Raw genomic sequence first — 26,972 nt, 5'->3', positions numbered from 1 at the left:
AATTTCAATCTTTTCGATTTGTTACAGGATCGGATTGAATTAGTTCTTGTTTTTCTCCGATATCTGATCCTGGGTATCGGATCGGTGCCATCTCTAGTTTTATATTTCCAACTGAAATATCCCTTACACACTGGAGAGTAGGATGAAAAAATAAAATCACTCAAAGGCAATGATTATGACCCGAATATGCTAGAAAATATCAATAAAAAGAGATCTCTGTGTAAGTGAAAAGGCAGTGAGGCAAAAAACCCGAAACAGACGATGACAACCTGGCAATCAGACTGAAACACGTTGGCTGTATGTGTGTGTGTGTGTGTGTGTAAACATTTCAGTTTTTTTAAGGAGATGTACATTCAGTTTCATGAAGCAGAAGTCGTGAAACTGAGCAGATCGTCCGCATCCATCCTCCCTCTTTTACATCTGACATGTCTCATGTCTCTATACGTTCTTATTGCATTAACACGACCCTTTGGAGTGTGTGTTCAGAGCTTAGCTGTCTTATTTCTGAGAAGGAACTCCACTAGCTTCCTGGAAAAATCCAACTGTACCTAGACAGCTTGAGATTTACTTTTGTTCTCTAGCAGGAGAAATGGGTTCTTTATACTGCACATAAAAGCGTTATAACACACAAAGTGATTATTAATGTTAAGTTAGTGTTTGATTACTTTCATATTATTGTTGATTTCCATTCTGTTATAATGATATTACTGTAGGTATTGTATATTCCTGTAACACATCTACACATCTACTTAGATATTAACAAAGCTGTTTAAGTGTGAGACGAGAACACATTATTTATTTGTTTGTTTGTTTGTTTATTTCAGCATTTTATTAGAATCTGTCTACAATATTTATCTCGATATTTTCAATATTTATATGCAAATTTGCTATTTGTACAATGTCTGTAAACTTCATTTTATAGATTTGTATAGATGTATTTTATGTTATTATTATTATTATTACTATTATTATTATTATTATTATTACACATCACAACAGCTTCATAATTTCTTGCATACTAAATGCAAATAGGATGACATTTTTTGTATCTATTTTAATTTCTATAGGGAGTGCCAATAATTTTAACCACAAACGTTCTTGAGAGAAAATACTATGATTAAAAAAAAACTGCTTATGAGAATGAGCTTTTCTGTTACAGGAAATTTATTCAGTCTCTCTTACTGAGTGGAAATTTTTAATTATTGTGTATAACGTTTATTTTAAACAATAATTGTATACCTTCTCTTGAAGGGTGCCAATAATTCTAAAGCTAACATTATTATCTTCTATCATTAGTATTTAAGCAGAGTATACATCTAATTAATCATCGATTCAGCCGAGCCATGTCTGCCATGTCTTTCAGGGATTCAAACACTAGCTGCACGAGTGGGAGTCTTACAGCTTGCACTCAGGTACGAATGGGAGGAATCGTGACTCCGCCCCAGTATCACGAGTTAGTGGAATCCAGGTAAATTAGCTGGCTTGGCGGTGAAATATAGAGGAAGAACCACGGTGCCGCACTAGCGGTACATATTCACAGGCCCACTGGTGAAACACACGAGGGAGAACTTGACCCAGCAGGATGAATAAGAGATGAGTGCAGCTTACTAAAGCTAAAGCAATAACACAGAAAGAGTTCGTAGCTATAACTAATGAATAGCATGGAGAGTGAAGCTAATAAGGCTAGCAATGCTAGCGAGAGAAAGGAAACTTGAAGATACCAGGAGCCAAAGAGTTATGTAGTGTTTCACTAGAAAAAGTGATTAAAAATATACTCACCGCGACCGAACAGAGGAGAAGAATCTATCACCTGCTTTGGATAACAGGATACCTGTAGCTTCGTCTGTAGTCACTAGTTGCTACCCTGACAGCTCCACGAGGTGTACACGTTGTCTGGCACGTACAAGGCAAAAAGAAAAAAGGAAAAGACGACTGTATGACAGCATATATTGCAAATCCTGCTTCACAGGGCACTTTGTGAATTAGCTGACGGTTTCAGCTTATAATTGTATGCAGGTGATTCTCACCACTTCTGGAGGTTAGGAGGTGTGAAATAGAGCCGCTCTGATCCAAAACTTTACACCACACTTTAACAATCCTTCAGCTGTACAACATGACCCCTCAATTTAACATCTTTTCCTGGCTACCAGAAAGTAAAACTTTGCTCCTGTGTAGAGGCCTGGTGTGAGTGACGAGTGTGAGGAACTCGAAGACCAGCGCTTGAGTTGTAAAACTGTATAATGTTTCCTGGATCATTTTTGAGCTGTTCAGCACTTTTTAGAAAGTCTTGCACTACGTTCTGTTTTGAATTTAATTTTGTGCCGTCACTAAGAAATATGAAATAACTCACCAGGCCAGCTCTCATACAGTGAGCGAGTTTGGCTTTGTTCACGTCCAGCTCTTAATAGCGTGACTGAGGGGAATCCAGTGTGCTTCTCCTGCTTCTGCTCTCTGCACAGACTCTTGCTAGGAGAGTGACATTTTAAGCTTGGAGTGATTGAAGACTTCCTCCGTTCTTAAAGCTTGAGAGATCTCTTCCACAGTAAAGGCTTAAGATGCTCGTCTTCTGCATGTAGAGTTGATGTTTGCTCTTAAAGCTTGGACTAATCGTCTGCTCTTTTTTTTGGGAGATCTTTGGGAGAGTTTCATGTGATCTTCTGCACTTAGATTTCTATTAAAGTTTGTTGATCTTCAGCTCCTAAAGTTTTGGTTGATCTTCCTCTTCTGTCAAAGCTTAGACTGATCTTCCAGAGGTCTTAAAGCTCTGACTGATCTTTCTTTTTCCATAAAGCTTGGACTTGGGTCTTCCTTTCTATGTAAAGTCTTGCGTGAGCTTGTTTTTGCTCTTAAACATTTGGACAATATTTCTTTAAAAGTTTGAGGTGAACATCATCTGCTCTATATGAAGATATGTTTTGGGCTAATTGTATAATCTTAAAGTTTTGAGTGATCTTTCTCTACTTTTAAAGCTCGGGGTAAACATCATCGCCCGGGATGTTTTGGGATCCTTTTCTGTTCCTAAAGTTCTGGGATCTTCTATTTGGGATGTTCTGTTCTTCAAGTTCTGAAGGTTTTGAGCCTTCTTCCTAAAGTTTTGGGATATTCTTCAGTTCTTAAAGTTTTGGGATCTTCTGTTCTTAAAGTCTTGGGATCCTCTCTTCTTAAAGTTTTGGGATCTTCTGTTCTTAGCGATTGAATTTATCTTCCTCTGCTGTTGAAATCTAGGCTGGCATTCCTTTGCTCTTATAGCTCTTATGATCTTCATTGTCTTTTAGAATTCAAAGTGATCTTTCTCTTCTATTAAAGCTCCAATTGATCTTCGGCTCTTAAAATTTGGTGTGATCTTCCACTGCTCATAAGGCTTGGACTGGACTTCTTCTATCGTATGTTATAGGTGATCTTATATTTTGGTCTGATGTTCCTCAGCTCAGTTTTTACCAAGCTGGAGGCTGATTGTTGGTGACCACGGCCTCGTCTGTTTACTGTCTCCAACGTCTTCCATTAGAAGCTTGGCCTGATCAAAACTCATTTTTCCTCACTGCAGAGACGCCCACATTTCAGCCTCCAGTGGAGTTAGGAAAGAAGGAAGCATAGGCCAACTGTAACGCAAGGCTAAGAATAGCGTACACATTGTGCTATGATTTATTGTTCTTTTCAAACTAGCGAGAGCAGGAGAGAAGGATTTATAAAATCATAATTAGCTTTAGCCCAACAGGGGTTTGTGAATTGGATCGCTGGTTAGTTTTGGCTTGCTCTGCTTTAGCGGTTTTGGACTGAGACCCAATAATATCTATCACAGCTCCTAGCATTATACAACTCTCAGTGTACTGAAAATGAAGTAAGTGAAAAAGAATTAAATGCTTTTATTGCTTAAGTACTGACAGTCGTAAGCAGCAAAAATGTTCCCAAGATAATCGCTCTGAGTTTTGAGCCTATATTAAGACAACCACGCACCCTGGTGGAGTAAAATGTAAAATATTAAAATGTAGTAACATTTATTTAGGTCAGCAAACAGCTCTTCTATATTCAGAGTAATTAATGTACATTACAGTTATCAGTGGTGAATGGAACATGTTTTGATGGCACTGTAATTGAGGCAAAAGGGCACTGGGGCAGAGTGTTTGACTTGATGTATCAATAGATGTCAATGACACCCTTGGGGTGTGTGCATGTCTGTGTGTATACACTGATCAGGGCACACTTTGTCCATAACGGTGACTAAGACCATAATAAAAACAGCGACCTGACAGGATCATTTATGAACAGGGAAGTCAGGTGACAATCAGTCCACATCTTACACGCCCACAAATTCAACAACAAAAAAAGATGTATTTGGATCAATTCTTATCTATGGGGATATGTTTTCAACGGAGACTTCTGGGCACTTCTGTAAGTCACTCTGGATGAGAGTGTGTAAAGCTAAATGCCGTAAACGTAAATGTAAACGCAAAGCCGATTTGTCTGGCAGTAGATCGATCAGCATCTTTCATCACTGCTGTTTATGAAGTTAAAGTAAAGCTCTCACTCCCTGAGCAGTCTGGACTCTTCGGGCCTGCTGAAATTTCACCTCGTTTCATCAGGGAGCGCCTTCACTGATGCAACCTGGGTTCAACCTGCTCAGATAACGCGGGGGGCCGACGCTACCTAGTGGTCACGTCAAGAAATGCACGTAGTGTAAACACGAGAGAACATTTGTATTTTATTGAAATACATTACGTTTATTAGACAGTACAAAACTATACAAAAATATGTGACAATTATCAACGTTCACCATTAGTTCAGAGTACAATCACTGTACATATACAGAAATACATATATATATATATATATAAATCAATTAATATTTTGAATATACAGTTTTAGTCCTATGAGAACTGAAGGACGAGCTAAAGCATATCAGCATTACTCATATCAGGAGTAATTCTGATTCAGAAACACTTGTGAGCTGGAAATCTTGAGAAAAGCTTGTCTTTTCATACAAAATGATGCAAAATAAATAATGTGCAAATCAAAAAATGTGCTTTTGAATGTGCTCTCAGGAGAGGTGAGTGATCAGGTGACCAGCAAACAATAGCTGTGGTTTGATTGAGTGACTCAAGTAAGACGTACATGTGTGATGCATGACCAACACATTTCTATAAAAATATATACATATTTATATATAAGAACTAAAAAGAAGAAGAGGAGATGTAGCCATGTTTATGTCTGAGATTTCATATTAATGAATACATAATGGTGGGTACACTCGTACACTGTCCTCCTCACGGCACCGAACGGTCCTGAAACCCACATGATCTTCTCATACCTTTACACATGGCTTTAAACATATTAAACTGTTATTGTCTCATTCTCATCTGCTGAGTGTTTATGTATAAACAGAGTGTATAAAGCTGACTCCTGACCCAGTTAATGATGAGCAGACCACAGGAAATCTGTGCAGATCAGTGTGTGTGTGTGTGTGTGTGTGTGTGTGTTTCAGGACGTGACGCTGTGGGCTGCTGCTAAGAGTGACGCAAAGGCAGAGTCTGGTTTTTGCATGAGATCCTGCGGCCGATCAAATTCAACAACCTGAGACAGAGAGACAGAGACAAAAGATGAGATGGGAGTCGAGAGAAAGAAAGAAAAAAGAGATAGAAAGACAGAGAAAGGAAAAAACATATTTATTAATGTTACTCTCTCTGTATGGACACTAAATTTAAGTAAATGGACAGTGATTTAACTAAATGTGTTTAATAACAGTTCTTCTCTTTTCTGTGATGCTTTAGAAGTATTTTACTGAAAAAGCCTGCTGCATTGAACTGAATTCAAATGAACTGAAAAGAGAGAAACAGAGTAGAGAGAGAGAAAAGACAGATGGATAAAAAGAAACAGAGAGAGAAAAAAGAAAGATAAAGAGAGACAGAATGACATAAAAGAGAGGGAGACAGTCAAAAGAGAGACAGAAAAGAGAGAGACAGAAAAAAGAGGCAGAGAGTGAGAGAGAAATATAAAGCACTGCTGAACTAAACTGAACTGAGAGACAGTGAAAAAAGAGACAGAGAGACAGAATTGCAGACAAAAGAGAGACAGAAAAGAGAGAGTGAGACAGAAAAAAAAACAGAGAGACAGCAAAAAGAGACTGACAGAATTACAGAGAAAAGAGAGAGAGGGGGAGAGACAGAGAAAAGAGATAGACAAGCACTGAAAAGAGAGAGATAGACAGAGACAAAAAAGACAGAAAGAGAGAAACAGAAAAGAGACAGTGAGAGATTATTGTACATTTTGTGTGCAGTTGTGTACTACATGTTTCAGTGTGTGTGTGTGTGTGTGTGTGTGTGTGTGTGTGTGCTGTCACCTTGCCCTTGTCCATGACGAGGATGCGGTCACACTCGAGCACGGTGTTGATGCGGTGCGCTATTGTGAGCATGGTGCAGTGCTGGAAGACGTCTCTGATGGTGTGCTGGATCAGACTGTCTGTCTCTGAGTCTATAGACGCCGTCGCCTCGTCCAGCAGAATGATCTGTACACACACACACACACACACACACACACACACACACACATCAGCACTCTGACTATCCAAGTGTATGAGTGTTTTTCACAAAACAGCTGGAATTTAGGAATAACACAAAGTCGGTGGTTAAATGTTATGCAGATTTGGCTGACCCTACACACATATTTGCCTACACTGAAAATGCATGTTTTTAAAATCACAAAACATAGAACACATCAAACTTTTTGCAGATGGGGACCACTTTAATTGTAAAAAAAAAAATCCATGGAAAATTTCTGTCTGATTTATTTTAAGAACATAAACCTAAATATAATCTATTTCAGTGTGTACATGAATATTTTGCCTATTTACTGGAGTCATAGTATAAAGTAAAGAACAACACACAACAGACCGTGAGGTTACACGAAAATAAGTGTATTATAGGTGTGTGTGTGTGTGTGAGTGTGTTATTCTGGTTATGCCGCAGCGATTTGCCAAAGATTTCAATGTTTAATTTATTAATAAACGGCACATTTTAGTGGTTTATAGTTAGATTTAGTGTTGTGGAGAGTCTAAGATACAAGTTCCTGCTCTTACTCTCTCTCTCTCTCTCTCTCTCTCTCTCTCATTCTCTCTCTCTCAAAACTTCAGTTTGTTATTTTACCAAGAAACCGGAAAGCATGAACTCCTCTGTCCTGAACACTTTCTCGTGCTGAGAAACTTTGCAAAGCACCGTAACTGTTATAAAGCACAGACTCCCGAGAAATGTTAAGTAACATGTCTCCTAACAAAAAAAGTCACAGCATCAACGATTATATATTTTACTTTGTTAAACACCAACACAAAAATAAAGCACACCTTCTGGCCAATCAGATTTGAGAATTGGACCACTCTGTGGTATAACAACAATTAGATTCAAGACTGACATTTATACTTTATAGTCTTGTTTTTGAGTTATTAACATTTGGATTAAACCTGTCAAATTCAGGTGACCCATCAACTGGGCTAATAACTATAAAAGAATTTATAAAAATACTTTTTGGTTGTGATTTCCACAATTTTAACTAAATTGAAAAAATCAGAGACTCCTGGAGTCTCCAGACTCTCTCTCATGTTTTGAGAGCCATGGCATTAAACAACCAGGTATAAATATCTGATAATGCTTTTACATGTTGTTTACGCGCTGAATATGTTTTGAAGCAATAAAAAGCTTAGAAACTACCAGAAACTACCAGACCAGCTGCTGCCCTACGATGTGGAGATTCATTTGTAGAGCTTAAGCTGATCCTGTATAACTGCTGTGCAGCCAAATCCATGTGAAAGCACAATGATGTAATTTTCACAAATTATGTCCAAAACGAAACAAAAAATCAAATAAAATAAACACAACATGATTTTTTTTTAATGATACAAAAATGATTTATATACAAAGGAATATAATATGACAGAAATCCAATGGGGTAATGGAGAAATTTAATCCGTGTGTGTTTTTAGGGGTGTGTGTGTGTATGTGTGTGTGTGTGTGTGTGTGTTTCTTACTTTCGAATTGCGAAGCAGTGCTCTGGCCATGCAAACAAGCTGCCTCTCTCCTACAGAAAAATTCTCGCCGTTCTCCACAACTGGCGAGTCCAGCTTCTGTGGCAAATTAGAAATCTACCGAAGACGCAGAGAGACGTTTGATTGGTTCGTTGCTTCCCCGTAACACATCAAGTTACTGCTAATGGCAGGCCTGAAGTTTTAAATCTGTACTTACTGCATTTTTCATGTATGTTTTCTCCAGAGCCATCCAGAGCTCCTCATCGGTGTGCTTATTAAATGGGTCAAGGTTATACCTGCATAAAATTCAACACACATTTAGGCTTTTTAGTATAAATACAAGAACTCTGTGATATTTATTCATTAGCCTGTGTTATCATACACTGATCTAATCTGACTAGTTTAATTTTATATCAAGACATACTTGAAGCAATATTTAATAACGATCTATGTCAGCCCAGAAGCAATATCTGACAGAAACCAAAAACTAGGCGTCCTGACTCCCCTCTTCATTCCCATCAGTAGTCACCATGTTGCTTCTCTTCTCATTTGCATAAAATTAAACTCCTGTCACTTTTTGCAACACAAATGCAACTGTAATTAAAAATGAACAATTGGCGGCCATTTTGTCGCATCGTGTCACCGCAGGTGTGCACTTCTAGTCCAAAAAGGCACTTCGAAGGTCAGAGATAAGAGTTGAGCGGTTACCTGACAGTGCCGATGAAGAGGACCGGGTCCTGTGGGATGATGGACAGCTGACTGCGAAGATCCTGCAGGCCCAAAGTGCAGACGTCCATGTTGTCGATCAGAATAGTGCCCTCTGCTGGCTCCACCAAGCGAAACAGAGCCACACCCAGTGACGATTTACCTGCCACATTACAAGATTAAATCCTTTAAAAACCTGTATCCTGTCTTTCTTACCAGTTATAATGCATCCATAACATTATTATGATTTGTTTGGGTCGAAATGATCTAGTTACCAAATGGAACAATGAAAATGATAGGAACAATTACAAGCAGCTTATTTTATATGTCTTACTTACACTGCCTTCAAGAGGATCATGTTAAAGGGTTTTATGTGGATTTTTTCCATAAATATTTTTCATATTGTTCATAACTATGATGAAATTGAGAGAAAACTGCCAGCACATTATTCAGTTTTTCCTCTTAAAGCATATTACTGAGTAAATATTGTGACTCGCATCTCACCTGAGCCGGTACGCCCCACTATGCCGAGTTTCTCTTGTGGTTTGATTGTGAAGTCGAGCTGATCCAGCACTATCGGTGTGCTCTCTCTGTACTTCATGCTGTAGTTTTTAAAGGTGATAGCACCCTCCTGCGGCCAGCCTGATGGGATGTTGATGCCTTTCACTTTGCGCGGTGCTTCAGACACACAGCCCTGTGAAACCGATCATATTTTAGCAGTGACTCAGTAAAAATAACATTGAGCAACAGTCTGCAACTCCAACTGAACTGATGTGCCTTATAGAGTCAAAATGTTAAAAAAAAAAGAGTGAATGTTCAAATCAGTGAATATAGCTATACACTGGAGGTTAAACCTTATTTATATATCATGACAAGCCATGTAAAATATTATTTAAAATGTTAAAACCGATAGTCTGACTAGTATTCTGTTAAAATGTAGAACGTCTCACAGTGATGTACTCCTGCAGTCGCTCCACTGAGGTAAACTTCGCCTCCACTTCCGTAGAGAGCCTCACGACGTACTGTAGTATGCCTGTCAACTGCAGGGAATAAAAACACAATAAGCAACACAAGTAAACACTTTCCTACACACTACTGCAATGCTTAACTCTAACACTGAGCTAATATCACCATTGTGTTTGTGTGTTTGTGTGTGTATGTGTGTTACCTGTATGGTATACGATAGGGCCAGACCCTTGAGTGCAGGATTGATGGCCTCATTGGAGCTGAGCACTACAAACAGCCCCACCAGCAGAGTAACAGAGGCAGACAGGAAGTCCAGCCAGAAGGACAGCCAACGTGTTCCGCAGTTAAACAACAGGAAGTGATTGGAGTTATAATCGCTTATCATTTTAAACCTGTCAAGGAAACAGTCACATCACACACACACAGAGGATATGAGATCAGTACGAGTCAATACTTCATACTGTTAATAAAATATGTAGTTTGATTGTTTGGTCATACTGTTGTATGTACTGTGCTCTTTTGTCGTAGGCGTGGATGGTGCTGAGGCCCTGGATGACGGAGGTAGTGAGAGAGATGCAGGGAGAGCGACTCACATTCTCCATCCGCTTCATCTCTCGAATGCTCCTCTGGAAGATGCTAAACCACACAACGCAACATAGAGTTAGCATAGAACCACAACACCACACCACAACACTTCCTGATGTTAATACTCTACCACAACCCCACTTACTTATTTACTTTTCTATATAAATATATATATACATATATATTTATAAGTTTGCATCCCCTTAGGACAAATTCAAGAAAATGAGTATGGAATAAAACACTCTGTGTTGTGTTCTTATAGGAAAATAATCAATGTGACTTCATGTTGCCACCAGGAAGCTTATTATTTTCCAATAACCGTACTTCCTGAGCTTTTTGTATTCCTCTTAAACCCCAACAATTTGTCAGCAATTACATTTTTACATTTAAAGAACAATATGTCACACATTTTATCCATTTATTGTTACATTTAGTGTTGTGGAACGTCCACAGAACAAGTTAATTAGTGTTCTTACTTACATTATAGCAGCTAAAAACAGTTGTTCCCTCATCCCTTACTCTATCATGAAGACTGATGAAGACTGTGCCATTGCAGAAAACTTACTGACTCTGGAGACTTCTTCCATAAATGTTAAATAAACGTCTTCTTAAAGAAAACTTCAAGGATTATACTTTTATCTTTGTTAAATAAGATCACATTTTAACCCATTTACTAGTAGGTTTAGTTTATGTGGTGCGTCAGCCATTCAAGTCCCTGCGAATGAGCTGTTACTATAGAAACTATTATGTATTAGAATGAACGTATTAATATAATCCTGTGAATTGCAGCTGCACTACTGTCAGAGCTGCTGTTCTGGGAAATTAATCAATTCCTTCTGACCAATCAGAATTGTGGTATAAACAAACTGCCTTTATATCTCTTTGCATTCTTTAAACCAGGTCTGGAGCTTGAGCGACATTTTTATAGATTTTGTACCTCAGTTCATTTGAAAAATCGTAAAATAGAGGTACATTTTTCTTTTTGGCACAGAAACCATAGGTTTATGGGATAGAAAAGCTTTGTAGTTAACTGTACTTTTATTTTACTTAAAATAGCAGAGCTGAACTTTTTTTTTTTTTTTTTTAAATCACAAAATCTCAGACTGCCATTTTCACACTGATCAGCAGATGGCAGTGTTCACCAAACTAACCAACTTACCACATCAGCATCTAATTTTATTTTCTAACATTGTCTATTCCATCTCTGTTTGAAACAACACTATGGTTCAGTGACCCACATGACATTTACAAACATATTACAATCCCAAATAGAACTGTTTTCCTTTTTGTATCATATCTTTGATATGATTACATCTTAACAGTGGTCTCTTACATTGCCTACACTGCCAAAGCAAGTGCTACTCGTAAGCGTCTGCACTGCAGGTGACTGAGGGATGAATGTTAAATCTTACTAGAGGATGACAGCAAAGATGGCTCCAAGTGCAACCACGGCGATAAGGAGGAAGGGAAAGACGATGCAGATGGTCAAGATAGTGGTGATGACGATGAGGCAGAACTGCAGGAAGTTCTCCATGTTGAACGGCAGGACGGTGTCGATCTCGTCCTGATCCTTGCTGAAGCGATTCACCATACGGCCGGTAGGAGTCGTGTCAAAGAAGCTCATGGGACTGGCCAGGATCTAATGGGCAAAGTTACAACATTAATCACTATACTATACTATACTATACTATACTATACATGCTCCAGTTTTGTGTAACATGTTTCTTTCAAATCATCAAGCTGTATTAACTTCTAATGGCACAAAGAGTTAAAATGCACAATGATAATCACAGCATTGACTTCCAGGTCTAATGCCTATGCTGATGGCGTGTGTCAGGAAGTCTCACCCTCTTGAACATGGTGTCGTGGAGTTTAGAGGAGGCGTGCAGCGTCACTTTAGTGAAACTGTAACCCTTCAGGGCACTCAGCACCACCATGGCCACCACAGACAAGCCATATATCATCTGATAGAAGCCCAGATCAGGATTTTGGGAGATGTCACCGGTGTCAGAGGTGGGATCTGATGCATTTGAGACCTGTGAGAAAAAGAGAGAGTTTCACACATCATCAAAATACCCCCACATTCTTGTGCATATATTACTCCTTTTCTAAAAACAATTTTCAAAAATTCAGCTGCCATCCAGGTAAAAAATAGCTATACTGTATAATCCAAGTAGCTACATATAATAATCACATCTGCATTAATTGAATAAACAAGAATGATTTCACACTAAATTTTACATTTTACTGATTATCTAAAGTTTATAATGTCCATCTAAACTCCATACCAGTTTACTCATCATCTCCATACGTCATCTCCATACCGGGAGACAGAATATTAACATTGCTATAATTTGCGAATTCCCGCTGTGGGAATTTTAAATTAATTGATAGAAAGGGAAATTTCTTTCCTAACTTTCACTGTGTTCACATTTTCACACTTTGTGTTACTTTTTGTGGTTCTCATGTTAAGAGATATCAGCAGTCAAAACTGTCAGCTCTCTTTTGCGTGAATTAGCAATGTAAGAGCGCACAACTGTTCAGGAAACAAAAGGGCCAAGTGTACAAATATGCATGGTGTAAAGTAATGTCTTCATTCTTTATTTCCGTTAATGCAGTATAATCATCACTGTGTGTGTGTGTGTGTGTGTATGTGTGTGTGTGTGTGTGTGTGTGTGTGTGTGTGTGTTTTTTTACCCCAGAGCCTTGACTTAGCCAGTAACTGAGCCACCAGTTGCTGAAGGCAGTCATTCCCACCAGCAGGATGAAGAATATCATGACAAAAAACAACAGAATGTAACCTAAAGAGTGTGAGAGACAAAGAGACAAAATAGAGTGGAAAAATGAGAAATGAGCAAGACAGAGTGAGTGTATGAATGATTGAGTTGGTGAGTGAGTGAGTGATTGAGTGTGTGTGTGTGTGTGTGTTTGTTTGTTTGTTACCTCCAGCAGCACGGCAGTACTGGTGGTAAGTTCTCAAAGTAACTGATCCTTCCTGAGACACCTCCTTGGTGACGAGCTGGTCTTTACCCTCTAAGGTTCAGAAACACATTGAAACCATTTAAAAGAGCAGATCTGTGGAGTTAAAGCATGCTTGTGTAGATATTTGATAGTATACTTGACATGGGCAAGAGATTTACAGCACCTTTTATTTCCTGAGTCTGGGATGTTGTGTCATCTGGTTTAATTCTCTCATCAGACATGTCGAAGGCTGGACAGGACATTGACAAACACAAACGTAAAAAATGATTACCACATTCTGTTACTTTATAACGCAAATAATTTGCTCGTTATGTAATTTCAGTTATCAGAGAAAACGCTTCTTTGGATGATTGAAATTTGTGCAATTTGTAGCCATAAAACCTCCCAAATGAATTTTTTTTTACACAGGCTTCTTCTTCACTGGGTTCATTGGCAGGTTGTAGACATGTGATCATGTATTTACAAATACACTCATGCTGACCCGGAATTTTGCCATTATCTGATTACTTAAGCGCATGTAAATCAGGCTAAAACCTGATTATTTATAATTCTCAAAATACGCCTTCTAAGAGTCAGATCAACCCAGTGTATCCTGCGCTGTATGACCTCTGACCTGGGTTTACATTTCCGCTGCCTTGGTTGCTGTGCTCGCTGGAATCAGAGGGGCTCACTGGGGCTTCGTCCTTTACCTCCTATGAAAAATAACAATACAAAATCACGCTTTTCAGTACATCTGAAGAAATCAATATGCTAAAGCGACAAAAGAAAGCACCATTACATTGCTCTCTTCCAGCTGGTAGTTGCTGATGAGATATGCATATCGACCCTTTGTGTTCATCAGCATTCTGTGCGTTCCAGCTTCCTTAATCTTCCCATCCTCCAAAAGCAAGACCTCATCACAGAACTCCAAATACTACAGAGAGAGAGAGAGAGAGAGAGAGGAAAGACAGGTGGTAAAATAAAGTCATCAAAAGAGATAACCCCCACAGGCTGTTTATTGTGAGTTGCACATTAAATGAGAGGCTCATAAATGGCTTTAGGGATGATGTGGGTCGCTTAATGTTTACCTGTGCGCTGAGTGAGCATGATTCATCTAAAGTGTGTGTCAAAGGTTTGATAATGATTGTGCATGTATTCCTCTCTGATATCAGACACTTATTTTTTAATATTATTTTATACCACAGAGCTGTTGAATGCTCAATTCTGATTGGTCATTAATTTTCAATAGCAGCTCTGACACTAGTTCCAGCTCCTGTTATTTACGTTTATATTTATTCATTTCGCAGATGCTTTTATCCAAGGCCACTTACAAATGAGGAAATACAAGCAAAGCGATATATCAAGCAGCGCCACCATACAAGATTTTTAACTGAGTTATTTAACTGAGTTATTTAAATATCTTATTGCTAATGTTATTTAGCATTTTATGGAAGGAGTCTCCAGTGTCAGTGCTTTGTAAGAATCAAAAGTAAAGCTTTAACTTTAAGTTTTAACTTTAAGACCAGGACAGAGGACTTTGTGCTTTGTGGTTTCTCTGTAACACAACAAGCTGCGTTTTGTGTCTTATTAACTTCGAGAGAGAGAGAAAAAAGAAGAAGAGACGAATGTTAAGTGATAACCAGGATCTACCTTGTTTTGCAGTCGCTGCACAACATTAAATTTAACAATGAACGGACAAAACGAATGACGTGTTGTTCTTTAATACATAATATTACTTGTTTATTATTACATAAATCATTGGCAAATTGCTTGAGAGGATGTCTTCCAAAATATGACTAAAGAGTTTTCCGTCCTGCTAAATATGGCCTTTTTTATACAACTTGATGTGATTTTTTTTTTTTTTTTGCCAAACAAATGAGCATCTGTATGGCGTGAGCTCATTACACCCAGCTGAGGACCCCACATTTAGCAGGTTTGACTAAAAAAAAAATTATTTGTGGCAACATAAACATAAAATTCTCATAAGCGGCTCATGTCAGGCAATCCTTCAGTAATTGCGTCCAGACAGAGTCTACTTTCAACACGTCCGAGTTTCAGCTTGGACACATTGCACAAATATGTTTGTAGATGGAATATAAATGATGGCTCTATTTAGTCTGTACCCTTAGTTTAGTAAGGTTAGATTTATGAAACAGTAGAAGAATAAATCAAAGATCAAAAATGACCTAAATACCTGAAGCTGATGTGTGACCAGGATCACGGTTTTGCCCTTCAGCTCTTTTTTGATGCACTCCTCAAAGATGTGCTTGCCCACGTGGGCGTCGACCGCCGACAAAGGGTCGTCCAATAGGAAGATGTCTCGGTTGGAGTAGACCGCTCTTGCTAGGCTGACTCTCTGCTTCTGACCACCTGATAAATTCAGACCGCGTTCTCCGATCTACACACACATCAAAAATATGCATCAATGTATATTCGCCACCAGTTAGAGAGACAAATATTATGATATGTTTTACTGCATTAGGCTCTGAAAACAAACCTCTGTCTGGTCACCATACGGGAGAATAGCAAGATCTGGCTTCAGACTGCAGGCGTGGATAACACGGTTATACCTACAACACAAACACACACATACAGACACACATATATAAAAAATACACCAAGTCCTTAAAACCCAGACAGTTTCATAAGAGAAAGTCTTAATTGTGCTTGATTATGCTATAACATGTATTACAGATACACTTCAAGGACACACAACACCCAAACCCTGAGCATGAGAACAAATTTAACACGTTTAACACTTTACTCGTGCTCTGTCAATCCAGACCTCAGCATTTAGCACAGGAAATATACACTGCTAAAGCTATGATTTGTGTTGAATAATTTACTGATATTGAAATGCCCTATGTGTTTACACACTTGCAAATTTGCACAATTTGGGTTGGATAAAAAAATATAAAGGTTAAGATTAGTTACAGTTACATTTAATATTGTGGAACAAGTTATCACTTACATTATAGCAGCTCTAAACAGTCGTCCCCTCAACATTTACTAAGACAAAAAAAATGACACGTTTTGTCATGTTACTGAGAAAATATGCAGTTTTCTGTTTTTGGAAAACTTTCTACCTGTTACAAAGCGCTGACACTGTAAATAAATAAATGTTAAATAAACGACAATTACAAGATTTCAATCTTAATCCGTAAAATGTTAATCAATTTATTATACAGTACACATGCACAGTAGGTTACATGTGAACGAGCTGTTACTATAGAAATGATAACGTAGTACAATAAGTGCATAACTATACAGTAATTCGCAGCTGCACTACTGTCAGAGCTGACATTACGGAAAATTAATCAACATCTTCTGGCCAATCAGATTCTAGAATTTAGCAGCACTGTGGTATAAATTTATGTCTGTAACACTCATCCATATTTCATTCACATTCTGAGTATCTTTTTAATGAGCGTGTTGCTTCTTGCATTGCTATTGCTATTCCGAATCCGTACGAATTTCTCATGAGGTCAGGTTGAAATGTCAAAATTGCAAACAAATATATGCGATTTTTGGTTAGATAAGTGTTTGACCACGTACAGTTCTGTAATATGTAGCTCAGGGTGTGTTTGTTATAGAGTAGTTTATAGATCAGTTTGTGTTAGAAGTAAGGCACGGTGTCTCGGGTTTGTGTGTTACCTGTCTTGGTCAAAAGGTTCTCCCATTAAAATATTATCTTGTACAGTTCCATGAAAGATCCAGGCTTGTTGGGAAACGTAGGCTAACGTTCCATTTATCGAGACTGATCCACTCTGAAGATGCATCTAAGAGCAAAATAAAGAAATGGTCACTGGTTAAGCCATTGGATCACTGCTTGGGAGGTCGTGAGTTTAAATCCCAACACTGCCATGCTGCCACTGCTGGGCCTTTGAACAAGGCACTTAACCCTCAGCTGCTTAAACAAGATAAATGTAAGTGGCTCTGAATAAGGATGTCTGCCAAGTGCCATAAATGTTACATTACTCATTCCCATCTAAACAGTTACATATTATATATAGTGTGATGAATAATACCACATGTGATGAAAACAGTTACATATAGTGTGATGAATAATACCACATCACCATACAGACAGGTGATGTCATGAGATTATCACTGTTCATATTATTATTACGTTCCATTTCCGTCAACAAAAATGTCACTGAAAAAACATGCGACTAATTACGTCACTGAACCAAAAGTCCAAGTTATGGTCCTGTGAAAGAGTACCATACCTGCTCAAGTATGCTTGATATCAGCGAGGATTTTCCACTTCCAACATTGCCACAAACTCCAAGCAAACTTCCCTGGAACGAAAAAATGTTTATCAATCACCATGGCAGCTTGTCATTAGATAAAAAAATGTATACCATGCCTATGTTGAATGCTCAATTCTGATTGGTCAGAAGGTTTCTGTAAATTTTCTGTAACGGCAACTCTGACAATAATTCCAGCTGCAAGGTTTATATTAATATGTTATTGTTTCTATAGTAACAGATTACACAGGGACTTGTATGGTGAACACTCAGCATGGTGAACAACAGCTTTTATACAACATTGTCATTACAAAACACTTCTTTGGGTTGTGAAACATAAACGAGACTCACACACATAGACACACACCTTGGGAAGAGTAAACGTGATGTCCTTTAGTGTTGGTTTGGTGTCTTGTGTGTGTGTGCCGTTCTGAGTGACCTCCACAGGCTCTACTGTACTCTTCTTTACCCCGTTGGCCACAGACACTGGGCTCTCAGGGCTGTTTGGAGCAGAGGAATGCCAGGAGAACGAAGCTTCGTCCATCACTAAAGCAGCACTCATGTCTTTGTTCTGGATCAGATAGGGGTCGGGATTCTTTATCATCAGGATCCTCTGGGAAGGAAAGCACAGGAATGAGTATAATAATTATATAATTAAGCTCAGCAACTTGCAAGAAATGTACAGGTTTGCAATCCAAACCTTCTGAAATGCTATTTGGAATTAAATTTTAATTCAATTTTTTTAAAAGTTATTTGGAAAGCTATTTAAATCTACACAAAGTAGAGTACACATTTCTCATTTTTATGAAACAGGTATACTATTCATATAAATCTTCTGATTGTTAAATAAAGTCAAAAGTAAATGTCTGAAAATTAGACTATGAAAAACTGGGAGTGCTTCAGTGATTTAATGTACAAACTTACACGTAGGAGGGGAAGAATGAAGATCAAAATTTGTAAAAACAGGAGCGAAAGGAAAATAAAAGTCAAACCTTTAATCGTGTGAGAGCCACTTTCGCTTCAGCTAATGCTTTTACAGAGAACGGCAGTAGACCCATCGTCATCCGCAAAGAGTTAAACACAGCAATGATGGTGTATGCCTACCAAACCACAGAGAGACATACAGTGTATACAAACAATATTTACATATGATTTCTTCCACAGTTACATCATTTTTACAACCTCCCTGAGTGTGCGTGTTATTTTTTATAGCAGTTATGAAAGCCTAATAAACCACTGGCTCAAACTTATCACATGAATGTCACTGAAAAAGGATCACATGATTGTCGTTTTTACTGCCACAGGGTTAAAGAGGAGTACTGTAGGCCACTGAACTATTTTATCCTGTCCATGCGTAAGGAGGGTGACAACAGAAGCCGTATAAAAGGTGGACACTCACAGTGGAGGGCTGCAGAGGTAACCTGAGTGCTGTGTGAGAGATGAAGGTAACGATCGTGGCCAGAGAGGGAACTATTGCAGTAAAGGAGGAGTTCATACTCTGAGTATATCCCACTTTCTCCAAAAGCAACTTCTCTTCCTTCCTGATACCTACAGAGGAAGAGAGAGAGAGAGAGAGAGAGAGAGAGAGAGAGAGAGATTAGAATATTTATAATATAAATAAGAATTATAATATTTGTGAAGCTGAATGTTAGGGTCGGTTCATAAATAATTTGGTTTATAAGCCATACCCAGGAAAAAAACACTAAAGTAACTATATTACTGCACGGCAGTTGATTCTACATCAGCATTTATACTAGGAGCACAACGAACAGTTTGGATCGAAGCTTCGGTTTTAATGAATTGAGGCAACAATCATAAATCTGGCTCGAAAATATAAATGTGTACCTGTAATTTTCTTTTCAAAAGACTCCTCCCATGCGTACATCTTAATGAGTTTGATGCAGGTCAGGACTTCGTTCATGGTGCGAACGCGTTTGTCTGTCACAGAGACGGCCTTTTTCCGAAACACTCTGATCAAAAAGCCAATGAAGAACTGAAGAAGAGCACAAGAACACAGAGGCTCAGTTGTGGTTTTCAAACCACAGACTGTATTTTCTGCCAGCGGGCCTCATTTATTAAGCTGGATATGAGCAAATGTATTCATAAATCGTTCATAGGAGCATTCTGAAAGAAATTTAGTATTCATGAAAATCCTGAGAGACGTTCGTATCCTAAAGCCCTATTCAGATTGGATTACGTTATGATGGGGACGTCTGTAATAACTTTTCTATACACTTCCTCAGTGATAAAACGCTCGCATCTGGATACCAATAAAAGTCCCATAGGAGGAGCGAGTTTCTAGCAGGTTGTATTTTGTGTATAACATGTACAACCAGATGTTTGCGTCACATGGTCACACCATCACGCTCCATTCACAAAATGGCATCCAATCCGTCAAAGAGGCACTGGAGCAGAGAAGAGACGCTGGCTCTTATTTTTAAAATTCGAAATTTCCCCAGGACCCCATGTAAATGTAATCCTATCTAAATAGGGCTTAATTCACTTGATATTTCAGCCTTTTCAGGTGCTGTTAGGCTGCTAAATATTTTTCATTGGTGTATACGTGAGTCAAAATAATCTCCTCTTCAATATATTTCTGTATAATATAATATATTATATATATTTCTATCATTGTAAGGATATTTGAAATTTGAAAAAAAAGGGTGCTGTGTTAAAAGTTCACCAGAAGTTCACTAACTCACCTGGATAGGCAGAAAGATGAGGTAAATAATGATTCCTATGAGTGCAGTGTAGCCCAAGATGTAGCATGAATAAATAATACACACAAGCAGCAACAAGGGGATACACAGTAGAAACGTGCCAAAAAGCCCCGCCTCAAATATTCGATAGCCATCACTCGTTAATACGTTGACCATCTGCAGGAGAGAGAGAGAGAGAGAAAATCTAAATAATGTAATTTTTTTCAATTAAGAGTACCCCTAAGCCCTTTTTATTCATCTTAATTCATTTTAATTCAATTCGGTTATTAAGTCACTAGTTTTTATTTAGCTGTTTAATTTCGATATATTATTTTAGTTAATGAAAATGTTTTTCATAAATTTATCTTTTAACCCCAATACAGAGGCCATGTGTTATCATGAAATGACATTAAAAATTTGCTTGACTCGACTATGGCTATATTTCAAAAGGGGGTTTAATTGATGCTGACAATCAATTCTGACAATTCCGCGATTTTAAGATACTCTTTGACCCTCAGTAAGGTCAAAGCAGATTATCATTTTATTTTATCCAATATTTTAGTGTAATTCAGTGGCATGTAAGTAACATATTTTTATAATAACGTATAATTTTTTTTCTGGAGGAATCCGGATGCTCGGTAAGCGCTGGAACACTTGCATTGAATGAAAATGCTACACTTTTCTGACATCTATTTGCAGAAAAATATATTAACTGCAAAATTAAGAAAAAAAAAAAAAAAAAGTTTTCATTTAACTCACCCTCATAGGTTTACTTACAAACTACCAGCAAAAAAAAGTAGTGTTGCATTAAAAAAAAATTCAAAATACAAATAAATTTGATTATTATTCATAAAGATATTTATAATAATTTTTTTAATATTTTATCATTCAGAAACACTTTTATTCATGAATAATATATAGAAATATTGGTGTGTAACCAATAAAATTTTAATTTGTGTTTGATTCAAGCAGCAATTAATGGGGCCAAGCAATTTTTGGCCCCAAATCCTTAACGACGGAAGAAGATCAGAAGCCATCGAGACCACTGGCTCTAGTTCCCAAGGAGATGTACTAAATTTGAAGGCAATATTGTGGAGATACTGCCTCACTTCCTGTTTTCAGCAGCCCTACCAAGTTGCACATGAGCTCCAAGCTTTAGGTCATAAATTGCTAAATATATTAACATTTTATATTTTTGAAGTACAAAATTTGAACATCACCTCGACTCCTTTCAGTACATTTGTCATTATTTTCAAAGAATTTATAAGAAAACATCACCATATCTCAGAAAAATGTATTGTAGCATAATTTATCATGATATTGATATGATATTGTCATATCGCCCAGTCCTACTAACAATCAACCAATCAACCTACTAGCAATCAACCGAATGACCAATCAGAGGTACCTCTCCTACAGTGACGTCGCTGAGTGTTCGGAGTTTGATGATTTTCTGGAAGGCGAGCATACTGAAGGCTCCTTTCATTCGGATGGAGGTCCGCAGGTTTATGGCCCAGAAGAGCGACGCAAAGAAAGCTTTACTGAACTCAGAGATGAACAGCGCCACACACAGGCCCACGCCATGCACCAGCGTGGACCCCTCGGGCTGCTCCACATACGTCAGGATCTCGTTCACCAGAATAGACTGAAGAATGCATAAAGAACACAGAGAGAAAACAGTGCTTGAGAGGAAGAAATAGCATTCACCTTAACAATGTAGGTACTCGCCCAGGTCATTTCTTTCTTTATTTTTTAAGGAAATACACATAAAAAAAACCTCTTGGATGCTTGTGGATTCTCTTGTGTATGCAATGTGTATGATACATGAATGGAAATTGCTGCAACTGAAATACATCTAAAGATCAGTTATCTTTTAAACATTAAACTAACCTAAACATAACGCATTTAACATGCAGTGAATGTGATTCAAAAATTTCATGAAAAAAATTATTTACAATATTCCTACACTTATAGCAAAAATATAGCAATAGGAGAATTTGAACTAAAGAGGATATTAAGGAAGTTAGGAGCACGTTAAACATAAGATTTTATGGTGTGTAGAAGTAGAGAAAAAGAACGTACCGGTCCAATAAACACTGCTAATGTGAACAGAACAGTGACGATGCAAGACACTATAAAGCGAGTCTTCTGGAAACGCATCACTACTGAGGCGAGGGACGCTTTCTCAATGCCCACACGCGCCACCTCTTCCTCCCACATCCTTAAGAACCTACACACACACACACACACACACACACCAGCATAGTTTTAATCTTACAAAAAATAATAATGCAAAATGTGTTTACTGATAATCAGATCCCTTAAGTAATGTAGCCTGTACGTAATGGTTAACCCAACTGAGGGTGTGCTTGTACAGGAAACTAATCAAGGACAGGATGGTGTGATGAAGCACAGTTACTGCCACCGGTAACGCTGAAGTTGATTATTTTCCTCTAGATGCATATCCTTAAGTGGTCTATTCGTCTTACATCGCAGCAATTTGCTGTTAAGTTTTTTATTTATTATCAAACAACATGTACTTTTTATATCCATTTTTAGTTACATTTAATGTTGTGGAACATCCAACAAGCCAGTTATTGCTATAACTTTATAACAGCTATAAACTAAACTCAATTTTAATCTTTTATTAAAAGGAGAATAATGCTAAAATAATAATAAACACTTTAAAAGTTATTTTTTAAAGTATTTACAAATACATATTTTATATTTAAAGTATTATTGTGGAAAAAACGATTTTTTTATTTTTCTTATTATTATTTTAGATTTTATTTTATTTTAAATTTATTATATTAATAAAAAGGAGATTATTGTCCCTGTAACACTCCCTCCATCTCTATTTTCAACTCAGAAACAATAAATTTTAATTTTTTTTAAATTCTATAATTACAGAATGAAAAAAGATGACCTTTTAACTAATAAACTCACAGCTTCATCCTACACCTCTGCCTATAATACCTGTAGCCTTTATGACCTACCTCTCTCCATTTTTGTGCATGCCATCATGAGGAGAAAGACTGAGAGAGCTTGCATCCAGACGATTCCTGAACAACTTCCACATCATGGGCGTCATCCATGAGAACGAGGTAAAGGAGAAGAATCCGGCATCGTCCATAGGGTTTGAGCTGCAAAAAAGGAAGAAGTAACACAAACACTTATATAAGCCATTACATACCTTATTACACGTTAGATATATTCGTAATTATTTTTATTCTTGTTTGTTCCTAAAGCACATGAAGATCTGATGGGAAAGTGCAATATAAATAAAGTTCACTATCGTTGTTTATTCTTAAAAAGAATTCCTTAAGGGCCAACAGAAAAGCGTTCGAATATCATCCGGAGACTGTGAGTTAGAAATGAGACGATGACATGGCCGTCCGTGGCCAGGAGTCTGAGACAGTAAAATTAGCTGGGTGGGAGGAGCATACTGTCCCTTCTCTCGCCTGTCAATCACGGCAACACTGGCCAATGTGGGCTTCTGTGAGCTCATGTATGCAGAAGAGGGCAAACAGCACTTTCTTCAGAGTGTGTTACGCCGCCCTGTGACGCAGCATGAGCAGCAGTTCGAAAAGATGCTGACTTCACGTGTCTCAGAAAAAGCACATGGGGGAAAATATCCCACTGATCATACTGTATGTTTAATAATCATACAATAACATTGAAGTTAAATGACGTGTCATCATCACTGGATAGATATGGCATGGAGCATGTTTACCCTGAGCTGAAGCGGAAAGGAATCAGGGTCTTCATGCTGTCGTGGTATTTCTTCCTATGGCTGAGCGGAAGCTCTGGTTCTCTGTAGTCTGGAATCAAAGAGCCTTCAGGAAAGGAGATCATGCTGACAGACGACTCGGGCCTCCAAGCAGAACTGTCTCTCCTCTTCCTCTGTGGAAAGAATTCAATGGAATAAAAAAAAGGTTTTAGAAGTTATGAATGAAAGTGCAGGAGTGAAAGGAAGCTATAAAGAAGGACAGACACAGCAGACGTTACTCACGAAAGATAGTCCTTCAACACTTTCTTTCTCTTTCGGTTGATGTGAAAAGCCCGTCATTTTCATGTGGCTCTGTAGAAAAAAACAGAATGAAAAATCACATGATCACTATGCGCAGCATATTTTAAGAGATTTCAGTATCCTTAAATGTTTATTATTTAGAACTGCTGGCATTTTTACACTTTAATATGCAGTATGTCTAAGACAGGTTCGATTTTTCTTACAGCAAAACAGTTGTTCACAATACGTAGTTTCTACCAACAAGTATATAGTACACTGTATATCAAGCTGTATCTATACTATACATGCCTGTTTACTCAATGAAAAATATGCATTTTGGCATAACTTGCATTTTTAAAAAAAATTTTAACTGGACGAAAGTCTTTAGAAAGAAGTCAGCAGCTTCATAATATCTTCCAGTATTAGTCTGTATGAGTTCAACAGACACACTTAGCACAATGCAATAAGTAAGTAAAAAAAAAAACATCTAGATATATCCATGAACGTGCATATTTTTTGTTCATGCATCCACATTTGATTTTAGATTCTTGAGACGGATTATGACTGGGTGTCAATTAAGTAAAACCAAGACTGGAGTTTTACTAAAACATTGTTGCTGATAAATTATTATAACATTTCAAATATGATTTGATTTCACAGCCTATATAATTATTATAGAATTATATACCTATAATTATTAAATAATCAATAAATGGTCTCTTCTTAAAGAATACTGAAAATGAAACCATGTAAAATAACCTACTTCTTGTAGGATCAGTAATATTTCACTAGTACAAAACTATGATTATTAATTTCTATTATATTTCTAAAATTATTATATCCATAATGCTTATCAATGCATTATCAAAGTCTCAAAATGTAAAGTCAGAAAATTACCTGTGTTTGTCTCATGCGAGGAGGAGAAGTGATTTGCGCTGCAGCCTGATTCATTCTGAATGCTTTTATTCTCCACCAGTGTTATTCTTGGCTCGGGCTCTGCTTCAAGTTACGTCAGAAACGTTATGAGTCGAAAAGGTTAACTAGAGCAGAAGTCTTGGTCAGAGGCTGTTCCTGTCTTTTCCCATCACCGAAGCTGATTCATGACATGCTGAGTCACAGACGCGCTGTCCTGTACTTCTGTTTATACGGATTTTACCTTTAGTCACAATAACTGAAGGGGTTTATTGACTTGTGTTCATTTATATTTTGCATACATGGTGCATGGAATATAAACCGTTCCTCCCCATTGCTCATCTATTTCTCTCTCTCTCTCTCTCTCTATCTCTCACACACACACACACACACACACAACATATTGCAAAATGCTTCTGATTCTCACACTCATCAAAAAGAAACCTGAGGTGAAAGAGGGTGTACTACACCCTCTATAATGATAAGAGAAAAAGATAGGAAGAATGATGGCTTTGGTTCACCTCCAATGATGTGACCAAGATTTACCTACATAAATTTTCAGATAATCACAAGACAAGGAGCAAAAGTATGTTTCAGTCATGTCAAGTTACTTCAGCAGAAGTCAATTATAAAATAATCCGATTTTATCAACCTTTGTGTGTCTTCTTCGCCTTGCTGTTTTGCTTCTGAATATGAAGAGTTAATGTTCAGCACTCTGTGTGAGTTAATCAATACTTCCAAAATCTCTATCACCTAGTTTTACTGAGAGCACTGTTAAACATTAAACATTAACACTGCTAATCGCCTCAAAGTGCTGTCAATTACTCAGTGGGTAAGAGGGGACATCCAGACGTCAGCAAAACACTGATTTTTATCCTTTATCCTTTGTTATGCTTTCTTATCGCAAGAATACTCCCAAGAAACCAACGCATACACACTTCCTGCGGTCTCCATGCACACCACGAAACAATATTAGCAAAGATATTAAAATAGCTAAACATATTCATTTTAGAAATGTACCGCACAGTACCACTGCAGATCAGATCTTATTTCTGTGGAGCACCATTCTCAGGACAGCTGTGGCAAAGACATGGTAGTAGTGTGTGTGTGGTACGAGTGTATCAGGTCCAGCTATCTTACTGGGATTTTAAACATAGTGCTGTAAATAAATACTGTTTAAAACAACCAAAACAACACTGCTGGACTTGATCCACTCACACCAGCACCACACACACTACTACGTCAATGTCACGGCTGTACTGAGATTAATCCACTACAGCTGTTACGGTGTTTAGTCACGGCGTACGATCAGACAGTCACCTCACCTCTTACCTGATTAAAGTGTACTTCTGTCATTATTTTACCCTTACTCCAGTGGTTCTCATCCCTCTTGTGTCCAGCTGTGTACACAACCCTGTACCTCTGGACACGCCCTAAATCACACTACAGCAACCTCAGTATAAAACAATCAATTTTTGCCCAAATGATTTGGGTCTAGGTATCGAAATATAAATCCATTAGTCATTTAAACCACCGTGACCGTGACCAGGATAAAGCAGTTACTTACGCTGAATAAATGAAAGCAGTAAAGACACCATACAGGTTACACTGTCATGTTAATGAACATGACTTTCCTTTGTCCTGCTAGCTTCATATCTGACCTCTCGCAGGAGCTATTTTTTTTGGGTCCTGTGGGAACCCAGAGCACAATGCAAACCTCTATGCCAGTTAGATTTTTTTTATTTTAGGCCCATTCCACCTCTTTTCCTAGCAGCTACTCTTTCTTTCATCTTATAACGACAATGTGATAAATACTGACACTGTAAGAAATTTAATAGAAATGCAAAGACACTTTGGTACACTTTTCAACACTTGTG

At 37.8% G+C, this 26,972-nt stretch overlaps 1 protein-coding gene across 2 annotated transcripts; it reads right to left on the bottom strand.

Moving 5' to 3' along the window:
* Positions 1–4,683: 4,683 nt before the first annotated feature.
* abcc12 (ATP-binding cassette, sub-family C (CFTR/MRP), member 12) lies at positions 4,684–25,214 on the bottom strand. 2 transcript variants are annotated; one of them, XM_026937619.3, is made up of 31 exons: positions 25,081–25,214; positions 24,187–24,255; positions 23,908–24,077; positions 23,171–23,317; positions 22,257–22,404; positions 21,583–21,819; positions 20,178–20,351; positions 19,321–19,468; positions 18,875–19,023; positions 18,468–18,575; positions 17,843–18,088; positions 17,455–17,526; positions 16,880–17,004; positions 15,723–15,795; positions 15,420–15,623; positions 14,025–14,159; positions 13,860–13,938; positions 13,410–13,475; positions 13,208–13,297; positions 12,962–13,065; positions 12,112–12,300; positions 11,677–11,903; positions 10,178–10,315; positions 9,882–10,071; positions 9,664–9,753; positions 9,218–9,407; positions 8,717–8,876; positions 8,226–8,304; positions 8,012–8,125; positions 6,335–6,499; positions 4,684–5,568 (listed from the first exon to the last, which is right to left on the bottom strand). In XM_026937619.3, the coding sequence occupies exons 1-31, from the start codon at positions 25,132–25,134 to the stop codon at positions 5,476–5,478; spliced, it is 4,233 nt and encodes a 1,410-aa protein (XP_026793420.3). In that variant the 5' UTR covers positions 25,135–25,214; the 3' UTR covers positions 4,684–5,475. The 2 variants fall into 2 exon arrangements, with proteins under 2 accessions (XP_026793420.3, XP_053085505.1); XM_053229530.1 differs by lacking the exons at positions 17,455–17,526; positions 17,843–18,088; positions 18,468–18,575; ... (7 more) ...; positions 24,187–24,255; positions 25,081–25,214 and adding an exon at positions 16,197–16,234 and having other exon boundaries at positions 16,880–16,973.
* Positions 25,215–26,972: the final 1,758 nt, after the last annotated feature.

This window comes from Pangasianodon hypophthalmus, chromosome 25 (genome assembly GCF_027358585.1).
Source record: "Pangasianodon hypophthalmus isolate fPanHyp1 chromosome 25, fPanHyp1.pri, whole genome shotgun sequence".
Taxonomy (NCBI): Eukaryota; Metazoa; Chordata; class Actinopteri; order Siluriformes; family Pangasiidae; genus Pangasianodon; species Pangasianodon hypophthalmus.
This window is presented reverse-complemented; position numbering and strand designations above follow the sequence as displayed.

Excerpts from the sequence above, each read along its gene's own strand:
- abcc12 (XM_026937619.3), bottom strand. The coding sequence starts at position 25,134 with ATGAATCAGGCTGCAGCGCAAATCACTTCTCCTCCTCGCATGAGACAA. Across the intron at positions 18,576-18,874 it reads TACCTCTGCAGCCCTCCACT|GCATACACCATCATTGCTGT; the intron begins GTGAGTGTCCAC and ends GTGGTTTGGTAG. Across the intron at positions 17,005-17,454 it reads TATCAAGCATACTTGAGCAG|ATGCATCTTCAGAGTGGATC; the intron begins GTATGGTACTCT and ends TTTTGCTCTTAG.